Genomic DNA, 22156 nt, shown 5'->3' on the forward strand with positions numbered 1-22156 from the left:
CAAAGAAATTATACATGAAAATAATCAGAATAAATGAATGTAAAAAAATTCATGATTTTACTGTAGAGAAAACAAAAAATGGTTCAAGTTGCTGTTTATTTTATGACCTGTTAATGCAAAATTAGAATATCAAAAATAAATACATTTTTGTCATAATCTACATATTTTATGTTAATTTGCTAATTTTCCTTATTTTTTCTCACATTCAGATTCTCAGAAAATTAGAATAGGACAAATAAAATGATTTTTATTACAGAAATGTCAACGCTCATAAGAGTGTCTGCTGCACTTGACGCTTGGTCAGCGCTCCTTTTGTTTGAATTTTCACCAGTTGTTTTCCTTCTACTCAACTTTCCATTAATTTGCTAGGAACCAGCATTCTTTACCAGGAAACGTTTGTTCCTGACCTTCCTTGTGGAGGATTTAAATTATTTATTGTGAAGCATAACGCAGCATTTCTGTAGCAGAAATTGGTTTTATGTGATAATTTATAATTTTTCAGAAGAGCAAAAGTTTCTGTTATAATTAACTGCATTTATCACAGAAATAAAACCCTGAAATGTGAAATGAAACTACGCTGTTTAAGGGTTTTACATTTTGAATTTACAAATTTACGTTAGTGATGTATATTTACCGGTGCGTGTTTATTTATATTGTGGATGAAAACTTGGTGAAATACGGATTCAGCGGACCCATTTATTGTATTTTATTTCTTGACCAGCAGGGGGCAGCATTTACTAAACCATCTGCAGATGCGGATGGGTTTTAAAAGACGCTCAGATGATTTATTCTTGTCTTTGGATGGAATCGCCCTAAAGTTTATGAAGAAACATCTGATTAAAGTTTTGATCCGGACAGATCACTTCATGTTCTCCGTTAAAGATGTTGAACAAAAAGACGAATCTGTGCAAAGAATCTGCCTGGAAAACGGATTTCTGCCTCCTAATTTATTCACACTGGGTCACATCAGAGGCAGGAGGGGCTGAAACTTAAGGAGAGCAGATGACGGACGGGAAACTGTTCTGTTTGCTGCCGTGCTGAGAGCTCAGGTCAGTATGTTTATCTCTGTTTTTATGGATGTTACAGACAGAAACAGGATATAATCAGGGTAAACTTTTCAACAGGACAAAGCTAACACTCTGCAGTGGATAATTCTCATTTTAGTTTACAACAACAACAACAAAACAATATTTATGTAATCAGAGAATGTAGAGATCGTTTCAGGGTTTTACATTTATCTTGTTTTAAGTGCTTCAGTGTAATGTTTTGAGCTTTTAAAACAACAAACTGCAAACAGGAGTGAAGCGTTGCTGCCTGTTGTTGATCTGGAGCTATTTTCAGCCTGACAGCTTCATGGTGGTGACAGGTGGGCCGAGCTGAAGCGGGTGGAGGCTTTAATCTGAGCATGCCTTTCATTTATTTTCCATTATTTTTATCAGACACACCGGTTTAATCAATCCTCGAAATAGAATAAAGTTTGATAAAAGAGAAAAGTTTATTTGTACAAGGATTGAGGAATGTGTAAGAGCTGAGTGACCTTCAGAGAGGTGCATAAACCTTTTTACTCAAATTTTAATTGCGTAAAAAAAGAAGATGATTTACCGAATAAACAGGGAAGCTAAATCCAAGTTTTAAAGAAAAAATACAAGAAACAAACATTTCTCCAAGGTAATTTAATGATAATGACAGGTAACGGTCCTTCAGGGTTTCCCTCAGTGTATTAAAAGCCAGGCGGGCCACCAGGCTTTACTTGTGCCCCCACCAGGCTTAGCATTGTTTATTTAATTTAGTTTTTTTTTTTCATGATTCCATTTTTTAAGACTTTATAGTTGGTGTTTAGGTGTTAATCTTCCAGTCTTCCAATAATACATAATTATGAGGTGATGTGTTAAAATTTTCTGTCAACTTTAAACATTTTTACCTCAAAAACAGCTGGATGACTGACTGCTGGATGAAAACCCTGGTCCTTGATGAGAATGTTGAGTTAGAAAGATGTGAGAAAGTTTACATAAGGGTGTTCAAAATGGGGTGCGGGGGCCATTTCTGGCCAAGGACAGATTTTTTTGTGGCCCCCCAGCCACAATTCAAGAATAAATTAGGACAAACCTACAACTTTTAAATCAAAATGTTACGAAAATGTTAGATGCAAAACAAAGTGATTATCTTTTGAAGCTTTCCAGTTCCCTTCTGTTGTCATGGTAACTAAGACCACATTTACTCTTTGTGGAAGTGAAATAATACTCTAAAGTCTATCTTGGTACACTTAAATCTTTTAATGGCTGTACTCTAAATGTTTCCAAATGACGCCTGACCTAAATCCTGTTTATATTGCTGAGAAATGACTAAATATTTTTTCAGTTTTCTTCAACTGAGTCCAAAACAATAAGCAAACTGGATGCCTTTGACAAGGGAAATGTTTAAAAACCATTTTAAGTTTTGGATCTACAATCCCATTTCTACAAAAAATAATCAGATTATTTGGTTAATTAAAATAGGTCATGCTTATTTTATGTTTACAAAAAAATTAAAACAGTTTTGGTAATTTACATTTTTTTCTGAGCTGACAATTTTGGCCCACAGCACAAAAAGTTTGGTTGGTTTTAATTGGGGAGGACTTGTTTGAGGAAAGAATGTTATGAAATTTCTTTTCTTTTACCGTTTGCAGAGTAAAGATGAAGCTTTTAGCCTTCCTGTGTCTGTCCGTTCTCTTAGCTCACATTCATCTCTCAGTGGCAGGCAAAATCAAACTGCCAAAGCCTTTTAAGACGACAAAGATAAAAACTAATCTGGATGCCAAAACTAAACATTCAATCCTGGATAAGGCCAAAAATCCCACTTCAAATAAAGGAAGTTACCCTAAGCAACCAGAAGGAGGCTATCCTCAGTACCCAGGAAGCCAACCTCAATATCCAGCGAGAGGCTATCCTCAGTACCCAAACCAACATGGAGGCTATTCCAACCCAGGTAGCTACCCTGGGTATCCAGCGAGAGGTTATCCTCAGTACCCAAACCAACATGGAGGTTCTCCTTACCATGGAAGCTACCCTCACTACCCACAGTATCCTGCCGGTCATTACCCAGCTCCAGGGTATGGAGGAGGTTATGGAAACTATCCAGGTAGCTACATCAACCACAACCCAAACAACAGGATCCTGAGCCCTCACTACGGTGGGAGTTTTGGATATGGTGGTTACGGAGGTGGGGGTGGTTCTCCATTCTCTCACTCGGTTCAGAAAATGGGATTTGCTCCGTCTGATCAATCCAAAGGGTTTGGACGCAGTGCGGCAATGGCGGCGGCTGGAGGGGCAATGACAGGAATGGCCCTGGGCTACGGATTAGGGAAGTTCCCCCGTCCCAATTTCCACTTCCACAACCCCCACCAGGAGTATTACTACAACTACTACATGTACAAGCGATACGGTAGGAAATCCTCTGACAGGGACGACTACAGCAGGGACTACAAGTTCAATCAACCACCTGAGGAATTTGACAAGTTCATGGCTTCCTGCATGAAGAGGACGGACCTTCTGCCAGGAGAGAACCAGAGGTCAGAAACCAAACCACTGACCACCACCACAACAACCACAACAACTTCTGCAACTAACACAACTACTACCACAAGAAGCAACATCACTGCAGCAGGGAATGTCTCCTTCACCGCCAATTCAACCAACAACCCTCTCAATGAGTCTGATGTTACAAATCTGAAGGTTTCACAGACTCTCCAGAACAACGAGACGAATGATGACACAGTCAGTATTGTGGAAATTGGCTACCCAGCGTTGATCAACCAGATGAAGATGAAAAGATGTACGGAGCTTTACGTCGTTTACTCTGAAAAACACTTGAAGAAAAATAAACAGTCTTCACCTCACAGTGGGAAAGAAAGCCTGCAGATGGGGCAGCAAGGGCTACTTTTTGTATTCATGAGCACAACTATGATGTTAATGCTGCACAATTAAGACCTCCACTGGGTAGAAAATGAAGTAGAAAAATAAAGATAAGGCAAGTTTGCAAACAAACTAATATTTTTTAAATTAATGGTATTTACATTGCATTATAACATGACTTCTACCTTCTGGCTTCATGGTTCATTGTTTTTGCTCATGACAATGAACTTTAATTATGGCTAATTATCGCTACTGCTCCTCTGCAACACAAAGCAGATCATGAATGACTAATTTTAGTGAGGACTAATGGAAGCTGAAGGTTATTTTCCTTCCTGTAGCCGCCAACTGCAGTCCAAGGCTAACACTCTACAACAGAGTCAACGCCAAAAACATGTTAGCTAAATATTTGTTTTAGCTGTTTTTTTATTTCTTCCCCATCTACAACAGAGACACGGCTAAGAACGTGTTAGCTAGATGTTTGCATTTCTTCCCCCTCTTCAATAATGCCACCGCTAACATGTTAGCTAAAGATTTGTTTTAGCTGTTTTTATTTCTGTTCTCCTCAACTACAGAGCCGTCGCTATCATGTTAGCTAAAGATTTCTTTTAGCTGGGTTTTTTATTTCCTCCCCATCTCCAACAGAGCTAACAACATTATTGTTAGCATCTCCCCCAAATAAACAAATTACAGCATCATTCAAGTGCGTTGTGTAAATGTTCTAAGTTAGTAACTCCTCCAGTCGTCACAAGGAGGGCCGCAGTCTGGGAAAACTTCACTTCCCACTCTTATGACGCTGAACATCCACTCAGAAGTGACAAACAAGAAATTTATCAGTTGTTGCTCTCTTGTTTGTCCAAACAGAAATCCTCCTGACTCCAAAAATGGCAGCAACTGGCTCACTCTGAGCACAGAAGCATTTTTGCTCTGTCAGAGCGAACCGGGAAAGGAGAGGCCGGTCAGAACGCCTGGTTCATGAGCCAAACAACTTAAAAAATAACATTTCCTCTCAAACAATATGATCACTGAGCGCGTTATCGGGATTAGTTTGCACTGTGCTGCTGTCCGCACTCTGCTATGGTGACAAGTTGTGCAAACAGACTGAACTGCAGTTACAGAAATAAAATCATATCAGCAGAAATGTTAAGGCAAGATCACAGCAGAAAACAGTAAATATTAGGATTTATGTTGAATAGCCTTAGAATAGTGTTGAAGAAATTATATATATTATCAAACATTTGCTATATTATACTTCATATTACTTTTATTGTTTCCTTTACCATAAACATTAATGATGTTGTTGTGTTTGAATTGCTTTAATTCTGTTTCTGAGTATATTTCAAGGAGGCCACTGCAGGGGCGATTCTAGGATCTGACCTTTAACCCCCAGCAGGTCTAAGACCCATGAGAAGATACTCATTGGTGTGGTTTTCTAAATTTAACTGCTTATCTACATAGATTCACAAACAAAATTAAGAGACATGTTGTCTATATACTGTATATATATATGATAGTAGCTGGGGCATCTTGTCCCGAAAGTATAGTGTTGCGCATTCTTCCTCTTGCCCATATTTGGAAGACGCTGTGACAGAGCGCAGCTGGTTCGTTAGCGAGACAAGTAATCAGCAGTTACATTTATTTATTATTATTCCTCCCCCAAACAGTGTAACTTTATTTAATTGGGTTTTAAATGTCTCTCAGCAATGAGGTTTCCAGGACCAGCATAGACTCTTACATTTAATGTGCTCATTTTTGTATAATAAAATAAACTGACTATCCTTGTCCAAAGGAACTTGTGAATTCAATAAACTGTATTTAATTTGCAGCAGTGCCTCTGATCATTTTTACAAACTCATCTGTGTGATCTGGTAAAAAGAGGATTTAAGGTTCTCCACACAACAGAAACTGTACCCAAGATATATATATATATATATATATATATATATATATATATATATATATGTATATATATATATAAAACAGCTGTTTAATCAGAAAGAGAAATGTGATTAAAATCCCATCATTATTCTAAATAAGAGGAAACAACCTTTAGAAATATGAAAAATTATTTTAAAAATATATAATTTATAAAAAGATTTAGTCGAATAAAAAAAAACCTGCTAAATTTAATTCGACAATGATGCAAAAAAAAAAAAATTTGATTTATGAATAATAAATGATGAATATTATCTTACCATACATGAGGATGACTCCTTCAGCTCACATCCACACACCATAATCCTCTCACACACACACACACACACACACACACACACACACACACACACACACACACACACACACACACACACACACAGCATCATGGCTCCGCCCACTTTCATTCATGCTCAGCCTGGTGGAGCTACACCATCTCAGAGGATAAATGTTCTCCGATTACTATCGAAGAATTTATTAATCGATTTATTATTGAATCCTTTAAATTTGCAGAACCTTCTAGATGTTGAGTGAAGATTTTTAAAATAATCCTTCACAATGAAACTGACCCACAGCATGATGGGGCAGAAGGCCCGGCATCGCCGTGGCAGAAGAAGAAGAAGAGGCGGTCCTAAAGTAGAAGAAAAAAAGATCTGTATTTAGTAAAAAATAAAAAGTGACAAAACAATGCAACATTTAATATTTAAAAATTACAAAATCAGATGAACCAAATTACGGATTTATGTGGAAATATTGGTGTACTTTTGAAGACCAAATTTAAAATACTAAAAACTCAGAGTTGGATAGTAAGTAGTCAAAATTACTCAATTACATTGACCTACAAATTTTTGGGAAAAATATAAATTTAGGAGTATTTGTCCTAATACCTGATACCTGACTACAATACAAATTATCTTAATAAATACTGGAAACACAGCAAGCATCTACAGAACATAAAAGTTTCCTAACAAAGAAAATTGATATTTTTCTTTTATGCATAAGTTCCCCTCTGATTATTTAACATTTAACAACCTGAACTAAAGTCTGACCACATTCAGAGATTAAATCATAAACATAAATGGAGCAGCAAAACCCACTTACTTACATTTTTGTCAATCCAAAAAGAGAACCAATGTATTAAATACTGACTTTCTCTCATTTTATGTAGTTTCAAACAATCTGCCAGCATTTTATTGTCTTAAGTTCAAACTTGTTCATACATTTTTAGTGGAAAATTTTGCTTTGTGAATGTGGGTTTTTGTAGCATAAGAACTATTTCATATCAGATTCTGCACAGATGATGAGCGTACTGGTGAGGCAGGATATAAAAGTAATCTTTCATCAAGAAATACTTTAATTTATTGGAATAATCCAGCAGAGGACATTTTTTCAGTCACATTTCAGCTCTCCTGTGCCATCTGCTGGTTCAACCAGTCACTGCAGGTTAACGTTTCTTCAAACATCAGCACAGCAGGACTCCCTTTATACATCTTTTATTTTAATTTTATTGTCTTAAACTTTCAATATGTCTTCTTTGTTTTGAAGTGTTGGTATCTTGAGTCTTTTTTGTGCTCTACTCAGAGGAACTACCCATTGCATCCTGGGAAGTGTAGTAGGAATGCATAAATCAGAGTTGATCAAAACATCGAAACAGTTGAGTAAAATATATCTGCCACATAGAAATCTGTCCTGACATGACAGCACAGTGTAAACATGCCCAAAATATTAAATTTATTCTGGCTACAAATGTTTTTCTCAGATGTTTCATTCAAACATGACAGGAGGCTGTTCAATAATTGAAAAGGCTGATTATAAGGAGAGGAGCTGCGTTACACCAAACATCACCTGAGCTAAAATATTCCCAACTAGACGTGCGGCTGCAGCTGCAGGGCGAAAACTTTCAAGTTTCCAGTTCTCTCAACTCACAGCCTGACAGACAAACACCCAGAGACAGCAGAAAACAATTTCAACTTAACTATGTCACATAAATGCAGAGAAAACTGAAGCCTGGCCTCCAATTTACAAGTTTTTATGCCTTTTTTAAGTAAATTATTTCAGGCCTTTTCATTTTTTGTGGTAGACTCTAAAGCAGTTCCTCTCCAGCTGGCACCAGAGTAAGTGTAAATCACTTTTTACCAAAAGGGATTTTTATTTCCATCCAATCATGCTTTATCTAGCACACTTCAGGTTGAGAGGGTGCTGGTATCCATCTCCAGGGGTCAAAGGGCAAGAGGAAGGGTACACACTGGACAGGTCACCAAACTGTGTTGCAGTCTCTCAGAAAGTGGGAACTGACATAGATTAAACCTATTTAATTAAATACATTTCAAAATGTGTACTTTAGTACTTTTACTGGAATAAAACAGTCCAACCTGCACTTTTAATAAAATATTTTTTCATACTAGAGATTACAGGACGACCAGCCGCCCAGAACCGACTGAGTGGACTGGGCCGTGGACCGGAGAACCCGGCAGAGGAGTGGATGCGCTTTCCACTGCCAGTCGGGATTTAATTCTGAGGGGAAAAGTGAAAATAAAAAAAGAAAAGAGCTAGATAGATAATTTATATTAGTTATTGAAATAAATTAAATATTAGCATGAATGCCATTAACTTTAATAAAAGATGCAATGATGAAAAGATTATTGAACAGACAACTTCAATGACTTCTGAATATTACTTTATTGTCAAATGAATATTTTCTGGTAAAATTACAATTTCATTCTCGTAATATTGTGACTTTATTCTTGTATCATTTCGACTTTGTGATGGCGAAGTTCATGTTTATCTTATTTTATATCTGACCTCTCTCTCACACACATCAAATATTACAATACATGCTTAGGGTGTTTTTCTGGATAAATGCAGGTTTTAAATGTTGGTTCACAAGTTAACAGTTTTTGTTACTGTTTCAAATAAATCTACATTCCAAAACATTCTGTCTGTTGTCTTTAAAGTATGTCTCGGTTTAAAGTATGTTTCATTTGTAGTGATGTGCAATCTGCATACTTTTTTCTTCTCTGAAACATTCATTACTTTTTGTAAACTTGAAATAAACAGAGTAACATAAACAAATTTGTTTACCTTAGATTTTTTTGTCTGTTGGCAATGATGTACAGGAACTTCAACATACTTTTAAAAAAAAAATACTGTAGTCTTTTTTGTTATTTTTATCCTTGTTATAATATTTTAAAGAATATTTTCAGACATATTGTAATTGCAAGAAGGTCTTAATATCTCAATGCAGCGTTCATATTGTTTACTTTGTCAGTAATCATCCTGTAATGTTTCATTAACTCACTCATCCTCTGGGAGAAATGCATCGTCTGGATCTCATATCCTTCCTCTCTCGTTATGATTTTCGTATATGATTACAAAACCACATTTCTGCCAGAAGCAGGATACATGAAGTCTCAAATGTTTATGCACTGTAAGTATCTGTCTGCGCCCAGAAGAGTTAGAGTTGTGAGTCTCAAACCGGTTAATGTGCAGTTCAGTTTTACCTCAGGTAGAGAGCTTTTCCATTGTGTGCTCTGTTCCTCACTATGGTAGGACGTGACCCACGCAGCAGCTGTGGTAAACTCAGCAATTGAGGTTGTGGTGCTGACTTAAATAAATCCAGATATTTAATTTCGTCTTATAGAAATTCATTGCTGGCCCAAACATAAAGAGAAGGACTCAGATCAGTTGAGTATTTTGAGGTATATATAAATAGGATTACATTCTGGCACTTTATTTTCTTAAATGTGCAACCTTTTGGATTTAAGTAATGCTGCGTTTGCCACATTTCAGAAAGGAAAATAAGGGTCGCCCACCAATACAAAAGTATTTGGTAAAAAACAAAAATCTACTCAAGTATATGAGTAACTGATCATAACACATGATTTAATATTTTAAATTCATGTTATCAGACAGTCAAAAGTAAGTTCTGTGCAAATTCTGGAATTTTAAAGACTAATACCAAAATATTTATACAAATAAGAAGTCTTATTTGTATAATTTTTCCACGGGGGCCAGGACCGTCAGTGTTTGTTTCATGGAGGCCAATTAAAACAGAAATCGCTCTGCTCTGTTTTAAAAACAATTCAAAACCAAATTACCGCTGTAGTTACCATTTATGACCACCAGATGGCAGAAATCGCCCTGCTCTGCTTTAAGAGTTATACAGTATATATTTTTGCCATAAACTATCTCTCTCTCTACTGCCCTCCTGCGGTCATAAACTGGAATTACATACAAAAACCCGTCAGTCTAGTTTAACTTAAGATTAATGATAAAACTGTGAGTAATTATTAGCGAACAGAAGGACTGAGGCTCTGTGGAGCTGCTTCTAATTCCCACTTACAATGAAAACATTGATTTAAGGTCAAAAGAGGCAGAAGAAATGAAAATGAATCAGACACTCCGTTTGACGTTTTGACTAGACAGAAAACTAAATCAGGATATCCGTGATGTCATTCCGACAAGTCGGAATGTTAATTTAAGATATCATGTATATAAAATCCGTCTAATTAAAGGTTTTCAGTTTTGCTTACTCATTATTTGCTTTTAAGATATCTATTCTTTAATTTTCACAAGCCAAAAATAAATATCGCCTATCTAAAAATATATTTAAGATATCTTGAATTATGGTGTTGTTCAAGATATCTTTAATGAGAATAATGACTTACCAAAACTAAAAATTATATATCTTGAATGTACTTTATGACTAGTCATAATTTAATTGTAGATATCTGATATAAGTGTTTCATTGTAGATATCTTGAATTGAAAACTCCATACAACTCAATGGTAAATCTGACATAATTTCTTCTAGTCAGAGTGTCTGAAATAGATTTTGTGTATAGTCAAAATATAATTAGAGATATCTTAAATTAGTTATGTCTAATCATAAACCAATTTCACATATCTGAATGTAAGGGCGGTAAAACAGAATTTATGTTAAAGCGGCCTGCCATACTCCCCGTCATCATTTCATGGCTCCGGATGATGGAAAACAAACCAGGCTAAGCCCCGCCCACATCTTGTATCCAGGCGACCTACATCCTATGTGCGCGAGGCATTACGTCAGCGGCAAACGTCTCTCCAGGCAGACTCAACGTTCAGAGGAGGTGACCGGGCGGCGGGAGGCTTTCTGAGCGGAAAATAAGGCGAGAAGAGGGAAACCGAGGCGCCGGCATTCAAGGTAAGGTTTCGGTTAAACTAGCCGCACACTTCTGGGTTACTTCCGGGAAACAAGCCGCACTTTTTTACATACGCTGACATGGACTTTACCGATAAACTGCTGCTGACTTATTCGTTCGTGAATTAAATGTAGGGTCTGTATGCGCCATCTTAATGGAAAATAGACGAGTTATTATAAAATCAGTGGAAACGGTCATGTCAGAAGAAGCTTTATTTGATATCTGTGTAATTTAATAAGAAATTACCCTTAGATGATGCAAAACGACCTAACTGGACCTGTAGCTGCGTAAGTGTAAATGAATTTTCTTATTAAAAACCATTATGAAAAACAAAATAGCAGTTTTTTTTACTTTTGCTTTTTAAGATGGAAAAATTACACAGAAATTAAATATTGTTGCTCTGTTTTTCAGAGTGGAAATCTTAACTTTGACTTATATTAAGCAATAAAGACTTTTAATCATTCACAAAAAGAAACACATTTTCTCCACACCTTATCTTTCTTCCTTTCTTTAGAAAGTACATGATACAGAATACATATTCACAAATTATAATATCACAAACAACAAGCTAAGTTCTGAATAAAATAGGCAGAGACACAAAAATACTTCTTTTAATTTTAAGTTTCACTCAAAGTAATATAAGTATTTTGAAGTGGTTCAGTCAAACCCTAACGTAATTGTCAAAATTACAATGGAAACATGCAAAAAGCTGTTTAACAAATAGGGTTTGGTTGCTGTAATGACAGCTTTTTCAGTGGAAGGTTGTAGATAATTACCAACATGGCACTTTAAAATAAAATGTAAATAAAAATCTTTAAAAGCAAACAGTGAAAATGCTGAGTCAGGGGCAGATGTCTCAACTCTGCATCAGATTTCATGTAGCCTATTGCTTTATTGACTAACGAGGAAGTAAAATTAAGCTAATATTAAAGTAATTAAATACCAGGTAAATAACAGCATAGTCATATCAATGTCTTTATTGGCACAAATTATGATAAATTCAGATTTTATTGCAGGTGTATTATCTCACTCCTGCAATTGAGAAAACCCGACATGTAATTTGAGTAAATTTAATCAGTTGTGGCAAAAAAAAAAAAAGTTAAAAAGAAACTATACCTACTGGTGTCACTATTATTGGTACTGTTAATGCTTTGTGCCCTCCACTTTTTACATTGAGACTGCAGTCAGTCTTCTCTTGGAGAGGGTTGGAAAATGAAGTGAAAGAGATTGTTTATTATTCCTCTTTGCATAATCTCAGAGTACTTGGTATCGGAGGCCCTTTCAGCTCATGCTGCAGGTTTTCTACATTATTGAGGTCAACACATTGTCAAACACATTGTCAGTTTGAGGAAAAATCTATATATAAAAAAATTATAATACAGTATTTACATTAAATATATTGAGTCTGCACTTTTGTCCATTGACTGCAAGAACTCCCTTTCACTCCAGCATGGATTAAAGGTGTATACAAATGGATAGATGGATTATAATGTTGTTTACATTGAGAACACTGAAAAAATACATGCTTGCTTTTTATGTCTTGATCTTTCTGACTTCCCATTTGGGTTCCCTGCCCTTGCTAATGGATTTTAAAGCCCAGCAGTCAGACAAAGGCAGAAGAACGATGGAGTAGGAGAGGGGAAAACATCAACTTCATTAGATCAGCACGCTGCTCATTTTCTGTTCGTGTTGAGCCAGTAGTGGCTTATAAGCACCCAGATATTGATGGGCTGAAATTGTGAAGTTAGCCTGTTTGTCACAGAAAACCCCACTTTATTGCCTTTTCTTTTATAAAGCCTCAGATTGGATTAAAATTTTTTTTTAAATCACTAGATTTAATCAGAAAACATACTGATTCTGATCCCCAACGCCTTTCTCTGTGCATTTTTAAGAAAAGCAACTTGTGATGCATTTTTCATACTATCCAAATGATCTTTTCACATATTTGCTTGTATTTCCTTTTCTGTAGTGTGAAGATGCAGCTTAAGTTTTCTCTACTGTGCCTTCTTTTGTTTCACTTTCCTTTCCTATTGGCCAAAAGAGGTGGAGGCTTAGGGAAGGGCCTTGGTGGAAGAAAGGGGTCCACATCCAGCCGAAGTGGCACTAGCAGCAACACATGGTACAAAAGCAATCAGGGCTCTAATCCTCAGGGTGGACAACCCAAACAGCCAAAACAAAGCAACCAGGGAGGATACCCAGGTGGTTACCCCAGGCAGCAGGGTGGAGGCTACTACAACCCTTATGGAGGAATGGGGTCACCATATAGCAACAGAGGGTACCCAGGTGGATACATCAATGCCAACCCAAATAATAAAATTTTAAGCCCTCGCTATGGTGGCAGCTTTGGCTATGGAGGGTATGGCTCGAGGGGTGGCTCTCCATTTTCCCAGTCAGTCCAGGGAATGGGTTTGTTTCCTAACAGCAACTCCAGAGGGTTTGGACGCTCAGCAATGATAGCAGCGGGTGGAGGGGCTGTGGCGGGGATGGCCCTGGGTTACGGATTGGGAAGGTTCCCCCGGCCCAATTTTCATTTTCACAACGCCCAACAAGAGTACCACTACAACCACTACATGTACAGGAAATATGGTACCCGTTCAACTGACGCCAACGACTACAGCAGAGACTATCGCTTCAATACTCCCCCAGGAAACTACGACGACTTCATGGACGACTGCATGAAGAGAATTGACCTGTCTGCAGAGAGTCAAAAGCCACTAAGTAAACCAACCAGCAGGACCCCAAGTAGAGCGTCCACCCCTTTAACCAACAACACGACAAACACCACCACACCTTCAAGTCCATCGTCACAGGAATCCAGCAGTGCTGAAGACGACGGCACAGTCAGCATAGTAGAGATTGGCTATCCGGCACTGATCGAGCAGCTAAAGGTCAGGAAGTGCTTGGAGCGATACATGGTTAACTCTGATCAATACTTAGTGAGACAGAATGGAGGAGCTCAGGCGCTGACGTTAGGCCTGCCGGGGGTTTTATCTGCAGCCTTTGCTACAACATTGATGATAATTAATAGCAACATAATAATGTTGCTGCACTGACAGCATTTGCAGGGTGAATCAGTTGAGATTTTGCCATCCTCCTCTCTACCTGGAAGAATATTAAAACATGGAAGTAGAAAAAAGCTTCTTTTACATTGCAAAAACAGTCTTACCAAGTATTTTTGTCTAGTATGAGAAAAAATGTGTTAGTAAAATAATTATCAGTTGAACTCATCCTTTTTTAAAATCTCTATTAAGAAATATTGACTTAAAGCAAGCTCCCATATCTTGCTGAAGAGTTACCCGTAAGTAAATTTAGTCTTATTTCAAATTTTCTATGGTATTTGCACTAGAAACTATACAAAATACTTGGTAAAATTTTGTACTTTTGCAGTAATACAGGCTTTTTAACCAACAAGGCATGAAACACCATGAGATTCACATGGTGTGATAATGTTACCAATGTATATATATTTATTGCTATTTCATATATATAGTAATATACTTTCTGCTGTGTCTTTATGGAGCAACACGCCTATGTAGTCGCTCTACAGAATGCCACTCAGAACTTGCTGACTGGTGATTCTTTTGTTTCCTTGATATGACTGCCCAGCGTTTCCTGACCAAACTTGTAAATAAGAGTGTTTTCACACCTTATAGTCCAGGAGACTCGGTTCGATTGGTGACCAAAATGGCAACATTTGTTAAATTTTCATCCGCACTGTGTCAAAGGAACTACACTGTTTGACAAACCTGTTTGCCGCCTCGCCTGTGGTGGCGCTGCACTAGGAACCACTGAAGGAGACATGAGTGCGACTTCCTTCTTTACAAAACGGAAACAAAAATGAAGTGGAGTCAAATTTTAGCAGTTGTAGGGTTTCTCTTTTGTCTTTGGTAAAAGCCCACTAGATATTTCTCCCACTATTGCTAGAGTCGTGCATTTATTTCGGTTGTATTTACCCAGAATGCTCTGCGCTGTAGTTCGTTTCCTGCTTTTGGAGCTGACTCCAGTCTGCTTGGTGAACCGCGCTAGAGTTCACTTCAATTGAACCAAGGCCGAGGTTTGTAGGCAGACCTACAGAGTTTGATTGTGCGTTCACACCAACTCAAACAAACTGGACTTAAATAAACTGGACTTAAACAAACTGGACTTAGTAGTCAAACTACCTAGACTTTGATTAGAGCGTCACTCTATGAAAAAGCTTGCTTTATTTAACCAACGGACAAATTTGTATCACTTTTGACTTGAATTTATGGGCCACACACAATCAGTCCAGGACTACAATTGGCCCCTGAGCCACACTTTGGACACCTCTGGGTTAGAGTTTCCTGAATCTTCTGCTTGCTATGGATGAAGATGATTATGAAGTAATTGTGGGAAGTTTTAGCTTTAAGAGAAAAAGCCATAGTGAATTATGGCTCACAAAGAAGATTTCACATACACCACAACTTTTAAAATAATATATTCTTTAACAACTTTTTAATTTGGTTTTAACAATTGACTGTAACGTTTTATTATTTATACAAAAGTTGCTTCATTTTGGGACCAAGGCTGAAATTGTTACAAATGTCTTGCACCAGTAATATACCCATGTTGCCTTTCTCTTTGTATAATAAAAACAATTTGTACTTTGATTTTTATTTTAAAATTTTTGTTAATCTAAACTGATTCAGGGCAAAATTCACCATTTCAGTTTAGTATTTTGAGTGTTTTTAAACGTAGCTGCGTCTGCCTCTGACTTTCAGGGCTTTTTATATCAGGATTTCCTCCAGATCCCGATAGAAATGTTTTTATCAAGGAGAATTAGTTTCAATACATTTCTGATTATCACCTGTTCATATCTCGTAGTGTCCAACATGGCAACAGTAACCTGTGATTGGTGGTTTATTGAGCTGTTTTATTTACGTCTGAATGTTTTTGCTTTTTTTTTTAATCAGTGCAGAAACTGAAGACACTGTGTAAGATTATCTCAATTTATTCAGTAACAGGAAATACACCTTCATATCAGTTTGTTTTCTGTTTTTTCCATAACTTGTTGGAAAAAACAAAATCCAATGAAACTTTAATATAAGAATGTACCCTCAGCTCATTGTTTTGAATGTGAATGTATCTTCATTAATGACCAAATGTGTTTGTTTTGTGCAAAGTATCAGAAATGTAAACATTTTATGTCTGTGATTTTAAATGTATTGGTAAATGTATTTGTTGTCAATGCTATGATAAAAACAATGCAGCCAACGCCATAATTTAAGTTTCAAAGGGGTAAATTCAGACTCTTTTTAACACATCAGTCCATATCCTGTGGCCACAAGAGGGCGCTGTCACACAGAAACGTTTAATGTAAACATTTTCTTATTCTGCTGATAAATGTCCTGCTCTTAGTGTTTGTCTTCTCTAATAAACTTAACTTTCAGTGATTCCGTCATTTATTATCTGCATGGTGACAATTTGTCTTTGATTTTCTATTTGTAAATAAATATAACTTAAATGTACAAAGGTGGAAAGGTGAATAAAGTCCAGAACAATACATGAATTAAGGTTTTATGGTGATAAATCACAAGAATTTAAAATATTTTCAAAAGCTCCTAAAATAATTATAACAATTTCTAATGTCTAGAATCTGATCAAAAATATCTTCAAAAAAATAATTAATTACTGAAATTAAATTCTCAACAGTATTCTGATTTATTAAGAGGCAGCTGTTGTTCTATCTGCTCAACAATAAACACACTAAAAAATTAATAAAACCTGGAAAACAATTTCAAATGTTTTGGGTAATCAATTGTTTTCTAATTTGTTGACCAAATTTTTACTATTCTTTACTTGTAGTCGGGTCAAACAAAATAATTTCAAGGGTCACAAATGGCCCTTGGACCACAATTTGGTCAACGCTCCTATGTACCCCCCTCCTCCCCCCGATTCAAATATTTGTAATTAAACATTTCTGAGTAAAAAAAACAACTTATTTTTTAGTGTGCAAAAGATTAAAGATCAGAACAATTTTCTTTATTTTTTTTATTAATGTTACACAGCGAAACAAGAAAATACATGTAGACATTTATAAATAAATATATATACAAATAAATCTGCAAAAGTAGCACACTAACATTCAAGATGAATGAGAATGAGCCCTTAAATTATTTATTAGTACTTTAACTGAGTAAAACACTCTTAATATGAGCCAAATACTCAAAATATGAACTGTATGCAGATGAATCAACTGAATCATTACTATCAATAATTTAAGACGTACATTAACCAGTGATATAAAGAGTGTAGCTGCTTTGAAATGCTCTCCTATGATGAAGTCGTGAGGTAGGTTGAGCCTGAGCACAAATCTGTGTCAATATTTCACTAATGTTGAAAAACACAATTTCACAATTGAGATGTTTCCATTAAATAAGAAACAATTTAAATCACGTGAATAAGTTTGTTCATAAATCATTAAAAAACACCTGCGCCATTATCATTTAACTCCTTCCTGTTGTCTTAATGGTTTTCGCCAGTCGCAATATCCGGTTGTTTTTTCGCATCACGAGTGATGCGAATAAAGTGTTTCCGCTACAGTTTTGTTCAAATAAACCAATTTTGATACGGCCAAAGTTACCCATTTCATCTTAGAGCTGAAACTTAAATCGGTGTGTTTCCTTTAAGTTAATTTATTTTCAAAATGTCAAAACCATTATATGGTCAATGGGAACCCAGCTAAAGTGGGATGCAGTGGCAACAGTTCATAAATAAAATGGGTTCAGAGATGCTGAAGAGGATTTTTCTCTCATTCTGATGGATGACGTCATGTTGGGACTTTCTCCTTTTGGATGAATCAGGAACACTGATGACAATCTTCAAGGGCTGGAGATGAAATTTTAAGACGTTCCTCTTTATTCTCAGGATGAATTTGTTGATTTACTTTTGTTTTGGGTCTCAGCTCGGCCTCCAGGTCTACATGACACCCACCCAGTTTCCCAGCATCAGGGAGGTTATAAAGCCAATCACAACCACTATGCTGTTGTAGATGGGCCCACTGGACGCTGCAGCGTAGTACTCCATGTCTCCAGAACCCTCAGGCTCATGGCCGGGCCTTGGACGGTAGCCGCCTCCGAACTGAGGGGAGCCATACCCTGGTCCATAACCCCCGTAGCCACCATAACCGCCATATCCCCCATAACCTCCGTACCCCCCGTGCCCGTATCCATACCCGGGTCGGCTCAGGGCTGACCCAACCATCGCTCCTCCTATTGCCCCTGCAGCTGCCGCTCCGGCTATTTTGCCCGCACTTGGACCACTTCTCTGGACTTGGACAGGTGCGGGTCTGTAGGACTGACCGCCCCATCCACGGCTGTAGCCGCCACCACCGATTCCTCCTCCTACGCCCCGACCGAATCCACCGCCTCCGCGACCGCGACGCGCCTCAGAGCTGGGCAGCAGGGTGCAAAGCAGCAGCAGACAGAGGGACATGGTGACGGGGAGCTTCTGCGGGTTCATCTTGGTCTGTCAGCTGCGTAAATAACAATAAAGAAGGAAAACGGAAAATCAATCAGGTGTATAAACCTGCGCTCCATTGGCTTCAGCAAGTCACCATAAGCTAAAGAGAAAACAAGCTTTAAAGGGGGATTTATTGTGCAAAATTCACATTTTTCACGTTTTTATACTTCCATTTGGGCCTCTATTACTTCTAAAATCAGTCCAAGTACGTAAAATACACTGCCCAGCTGTTTTTGTCAATAAGTTAGTGTTTTCTGGTGTCTGGAAAATGAGCCAAGGAACCCAAGCTGAGCTCAAGGTCATTTGGTAAGCTGGTTTTACCACTGTATGCGCTGTACAATGGCTGCTGTACAACTGTCCATGCAGAAACCACTTCCTCCATTCTTGTTGGTTGTACAGGAGGCTCTACTTCTGCTTTTCAAAGATGTATAGATGCATAATTGCGCATGTGTTTGCAGCCATTTTCACATGAATTGGGGGACGTGGCCAGCAGCAGTTTACACACACTTCATTCTGAAAGGATAGTGCTTAAATAATTTTAACTTTAAGTTGAATAGAGTTAGCAATATGGAGCTAAAAATAGAGTTGTATACATTTAAGCTATGCTAAGTTAAAAAGGCTAATTGTTACTAGAGAAAATAGCTTGTGCCCTAAGTCAATGTAACAAACAAACCTACTGAATAGTTTTCACCTGCTAAATAGGTCCAGGTGTTTATTTGGGTAAATATTTAGATGATATTGTAGTTTTAGTGTGCCACCAGCTGCTGTCTGGCCCCCCTAAGGAAAAAAATCTCGACACGGCCCTGTCTTTTTGGCAAAATAACAAAATATGGGGCACTAATAATAAAGGCTTTACTATAAATCCATAAATTATATCTTGGGCCATACGCTATACACTGTAAAAAATGAGTAAAAGTTTCAGAGGGACATTTTTTCATCCAGAGGTCAAAAAGGACGGATGCTGTAACACCACCCAGTGTCTGTCTGTGTATGTCCCTGATTTTAAATACCAGATTGCCTGTTAAAGACACGAGACTTATCACTGGTAAAATTTATTTATTTTTCTGTTTTAAATGGATTTATTTTAAAATAACGTAAAGGTAATTAAAATGCAACCTTTAGGAGTTTTTTCTAGGTACTTTAATGTAGGCATTTATACTCATAACCTCTTCACAAATAATGACACAATGTAACTAATATAATAACTAATGTAACTAATATTTGATAATAGACTGTAGATTAGTTTTTTTTAAATTTCATTTTCTATAAAATTAGAATCTTCCATTGAAGAAATTGTATTGAACCCAAAAACAAGTTACGGTAAAACAAATTATTGTGGTGTTATATTTTTGTTTCGAAGAGTTAAGTTGCTTCTATGGTTTAAACCAAATGTGTTTTGCTGGACTGAAGGCAAAAATATCTCTTAGTGCTGTATAAGTTGCTGACCTCTGACATCAACAGTCCCTAAAAAAAAGAGTAATGTTTAAGAAATAAAAACTTCCTGAATTCCTAAATGTACATTTATCATTAAAGTAAAAATCTGAAGCACTTTATTTTCAATATAAATTATACATACTTTTGTATGTATAATTTAATCAAATTAAGATGGATCTTCATATTGAGTCATCCTAATAAATCACATTATGACTTTAGAACATGTCTGGTTGGGTTTTCTTGCACAAATCGTTCTTATGCAACCAGGAAAATAATATGTGCATCTTTAGTTTGGACCTTTGAAGACCTAAAGAAAAGCGCTTTTAATCCCGCTTTGACAAACACGTCTTATATAAGCAGCGCAGCACAAGACGACAATGGAGCTAAAGTGAGATCAGAGCGCTTTCATAATCTCTGTGTCCTTTTAATTTGGATCTGTCAGATTAAGTCCGTCTTTGGATGAGTGGGAGGAGGCCACTGGCCCGGTAAACCACTGTATGAGACATCACTGAGCAGATATCACAGCTACTTTTAGAGTATCTATACTGAGAATAAGGAAAATAAACTGGGTACACGGTAATTTGGAGGAATGTATGCAAATAAAAAAAAAAGACAGATCAAATTAAAGAGAAAATTAACAGGTGAAGTAAATATTTGTGGAGAAGAATCTAATATCACTGCTACAACACACAAATAGAATATATTTATACCGTAAAGTAGGATAAACAGAAGTTATATCATGTAATATAACTTGTTAATTTAATTAAATCAATAACAAATAGTAATTTAGGGCTAAAATAACAGAAATATTTGTACTTTTTTTGTTTATTTTGACTGCTTCTGCTTTTATATCACACTTACTAAGTGTAACCTTAACAAATAAATGAAATTCATCTTTAATCTGTCATTTTATGATGTGTTTGAGCTACAAATACTGGGTCACTTACTTCAGGAATAATCCAGACTGAGATTAAAGCTACTGCAACTCACATTGATGAAGAAGATAAATCAAATTGTTTGCAGCTTGTAGGAAATATCTCTGTGTCTCACAATGATAAATAATGCAAAAATGTAAGAAATTACAACAGGGGAAGTTGTTTTAACTCTATATTTCCATAACTGCTTACATGTAGAAGTAAATTAGGTTGGATGAATAATATTTAAGCTCACCTGTTAGTTGTGGTAAAATCTCGGTTCAGACGTCGCTCTTTGTTTCTGGAGACTTTCGCCCGACTGACGCTCCTCTGACCGTCTGAAGGAAAGTATGAATCACAGCCAGCCTGTTATCCTCCTAACAATCTCCGTCAGGTGGACCGGTACCGCTGATGCTCATTGGCAGGGCGAGCGGTAAGCTGCTGGAACGACGACGTCGCTCTTAAATACCTGCGAGAGCAACTGAGGCAAAGTTTGTTTCTAATTCGGTCTAATTTAATAAACCTCTTAGAGAAGAAACTGGAATGAGACTCAGCTCTCCTGAAGGTTCCACTCTGACTTGGTTTCTATCTTTTCTGATAATGACGCAATGATAATGTACTCTGGTGTAAAAATCTATTGGAACTCTTAATGATTTCTTCAACTTTCTCTCAAAAGCAGACCTGGATTAATTTATTAAACCTGGCTAATCATAGCAAGCATTTTCAAATCCTGTTCTTGTTTCTGAGAATAGACAAGAAAATAAAAACCAGTGGAATCCTCAAAAGGTTTGTAAATTTTTACTGTTTCCACAAAACCCTTTTTATGTTTTGGATCTATAACGATTTCAATGATCCACTGCCCTCAAAATGACTAAAATATTCAACATATAGTTTATTATTGAGCAGATTTAGACATTTTTAAATAATAAAAAAAATTGACTATATGATTTTGAAAAATGTGGTCCAAACTAGATGATCTGAAACATTTAATTGTACCAAAAAGCAACACAATAAATTATAATATAATCATTTACTTGAACAAAACAATTACACAATATGAACAAATTTTCCAAAGACAGATTTTTATTAAATAATATCACTGTAAAAAACAAAACAAACAAACAAAAAAAAACCCTAATTTTTGAAAGGGTAGAATGACGTCTTCACATTTACAAGCCTTGAAAGTCGACTGTATGTTTTGTAAAAGACAATACAAAGAAGTCACTGAAAATATAAACATGCGCGCTTTCAGAGTCACAGAAACTCTGCAGGGTGCCATCCGCGGAAAAATGTTAAAGACGCAACAAACATACGCAAAGTGCTGCTCA

At 36.7% G+C, this 22156-nt stretch overlaps 3 protein-coding genes across 3 annotated transcripts; 2 read left to right on the forward strand and 1 right to left on the reverse strand.

Moving 5' to 3' along the window:
* The first annotated feature begins 260 nt into the window (after positions 1–260).
* On the forward strand, positions 261–5712 carry LOC102223087. The gene is made up of 2 exons (XM_023342990.1): positions 261–1049; positions 2666–5712. Exon 2 carries the CDS (start codon positions 2673–2675, stop codon positions 3960–3962), a length of 1290 nt encoding a protein of 429 aa, XP_023198758.1. The 5' UTR covers positions 261–1049; positions 2666–2672; the 3' UTR covers positions 3963–5712.
* A 5011-nt stretch (positions 5713–10723) lies between these two features.
* On the forward strand, positions 10724–14304 carry LOC102223345. Its single transcript, XM_005795015.2, has 2 exons — positions 10724–11003; positions 12971–14304. The coding sequence occupies exon 2, from the start codon at positions 12978–12980 to the stop codon at positions 14052–14054; it is 1077 nt and encodes a 358-aa protein (XP_005795072.2). The 5' UTR covers positions 10724–11003; positions 12971–12977; the 3' UTR covers positions 14055–14304.
* Positions 14305–17013: 2709 nt separating this feature from the next.
* LOC102223604 (shematrin-like protein 2) lies at positions 17014–21769 on the reverse strand. The gene is made up of 2 exons (XM_023344333.1): positions 21085–21769; positions 17014–18493 (listed from the first exon to the last, which is right to left on the reverse strand). Exon 2 carries the CDS (start codon positions 18478–18480, stop codon positions 17938–17940), a length of 543 nt encoding a protein of 180 aa, XP_023200101.1. The 5' UTR covers positions 18481–18493; positions 21085–21769; the 3' UTR covers positions 17014–17937.
* Positions 21770–22156: the final 387 nt, after the last annotated feature.

This window comes from Xiphophorus maculatus, chromosome 12 (genome assembly GCF_002775205.1).
Source record: "Xiphophorus maculatus strain JP 163 A chromosome 12, X_maculatus-5.0-male, whole genome shotgun sequence".
NCBI lineage: Eukaryota > Metazoa > Chordata > Actinopteri > Cyprinodontiformes > Poeciliidae > Xiphophorus > Xiphophorus maculatus.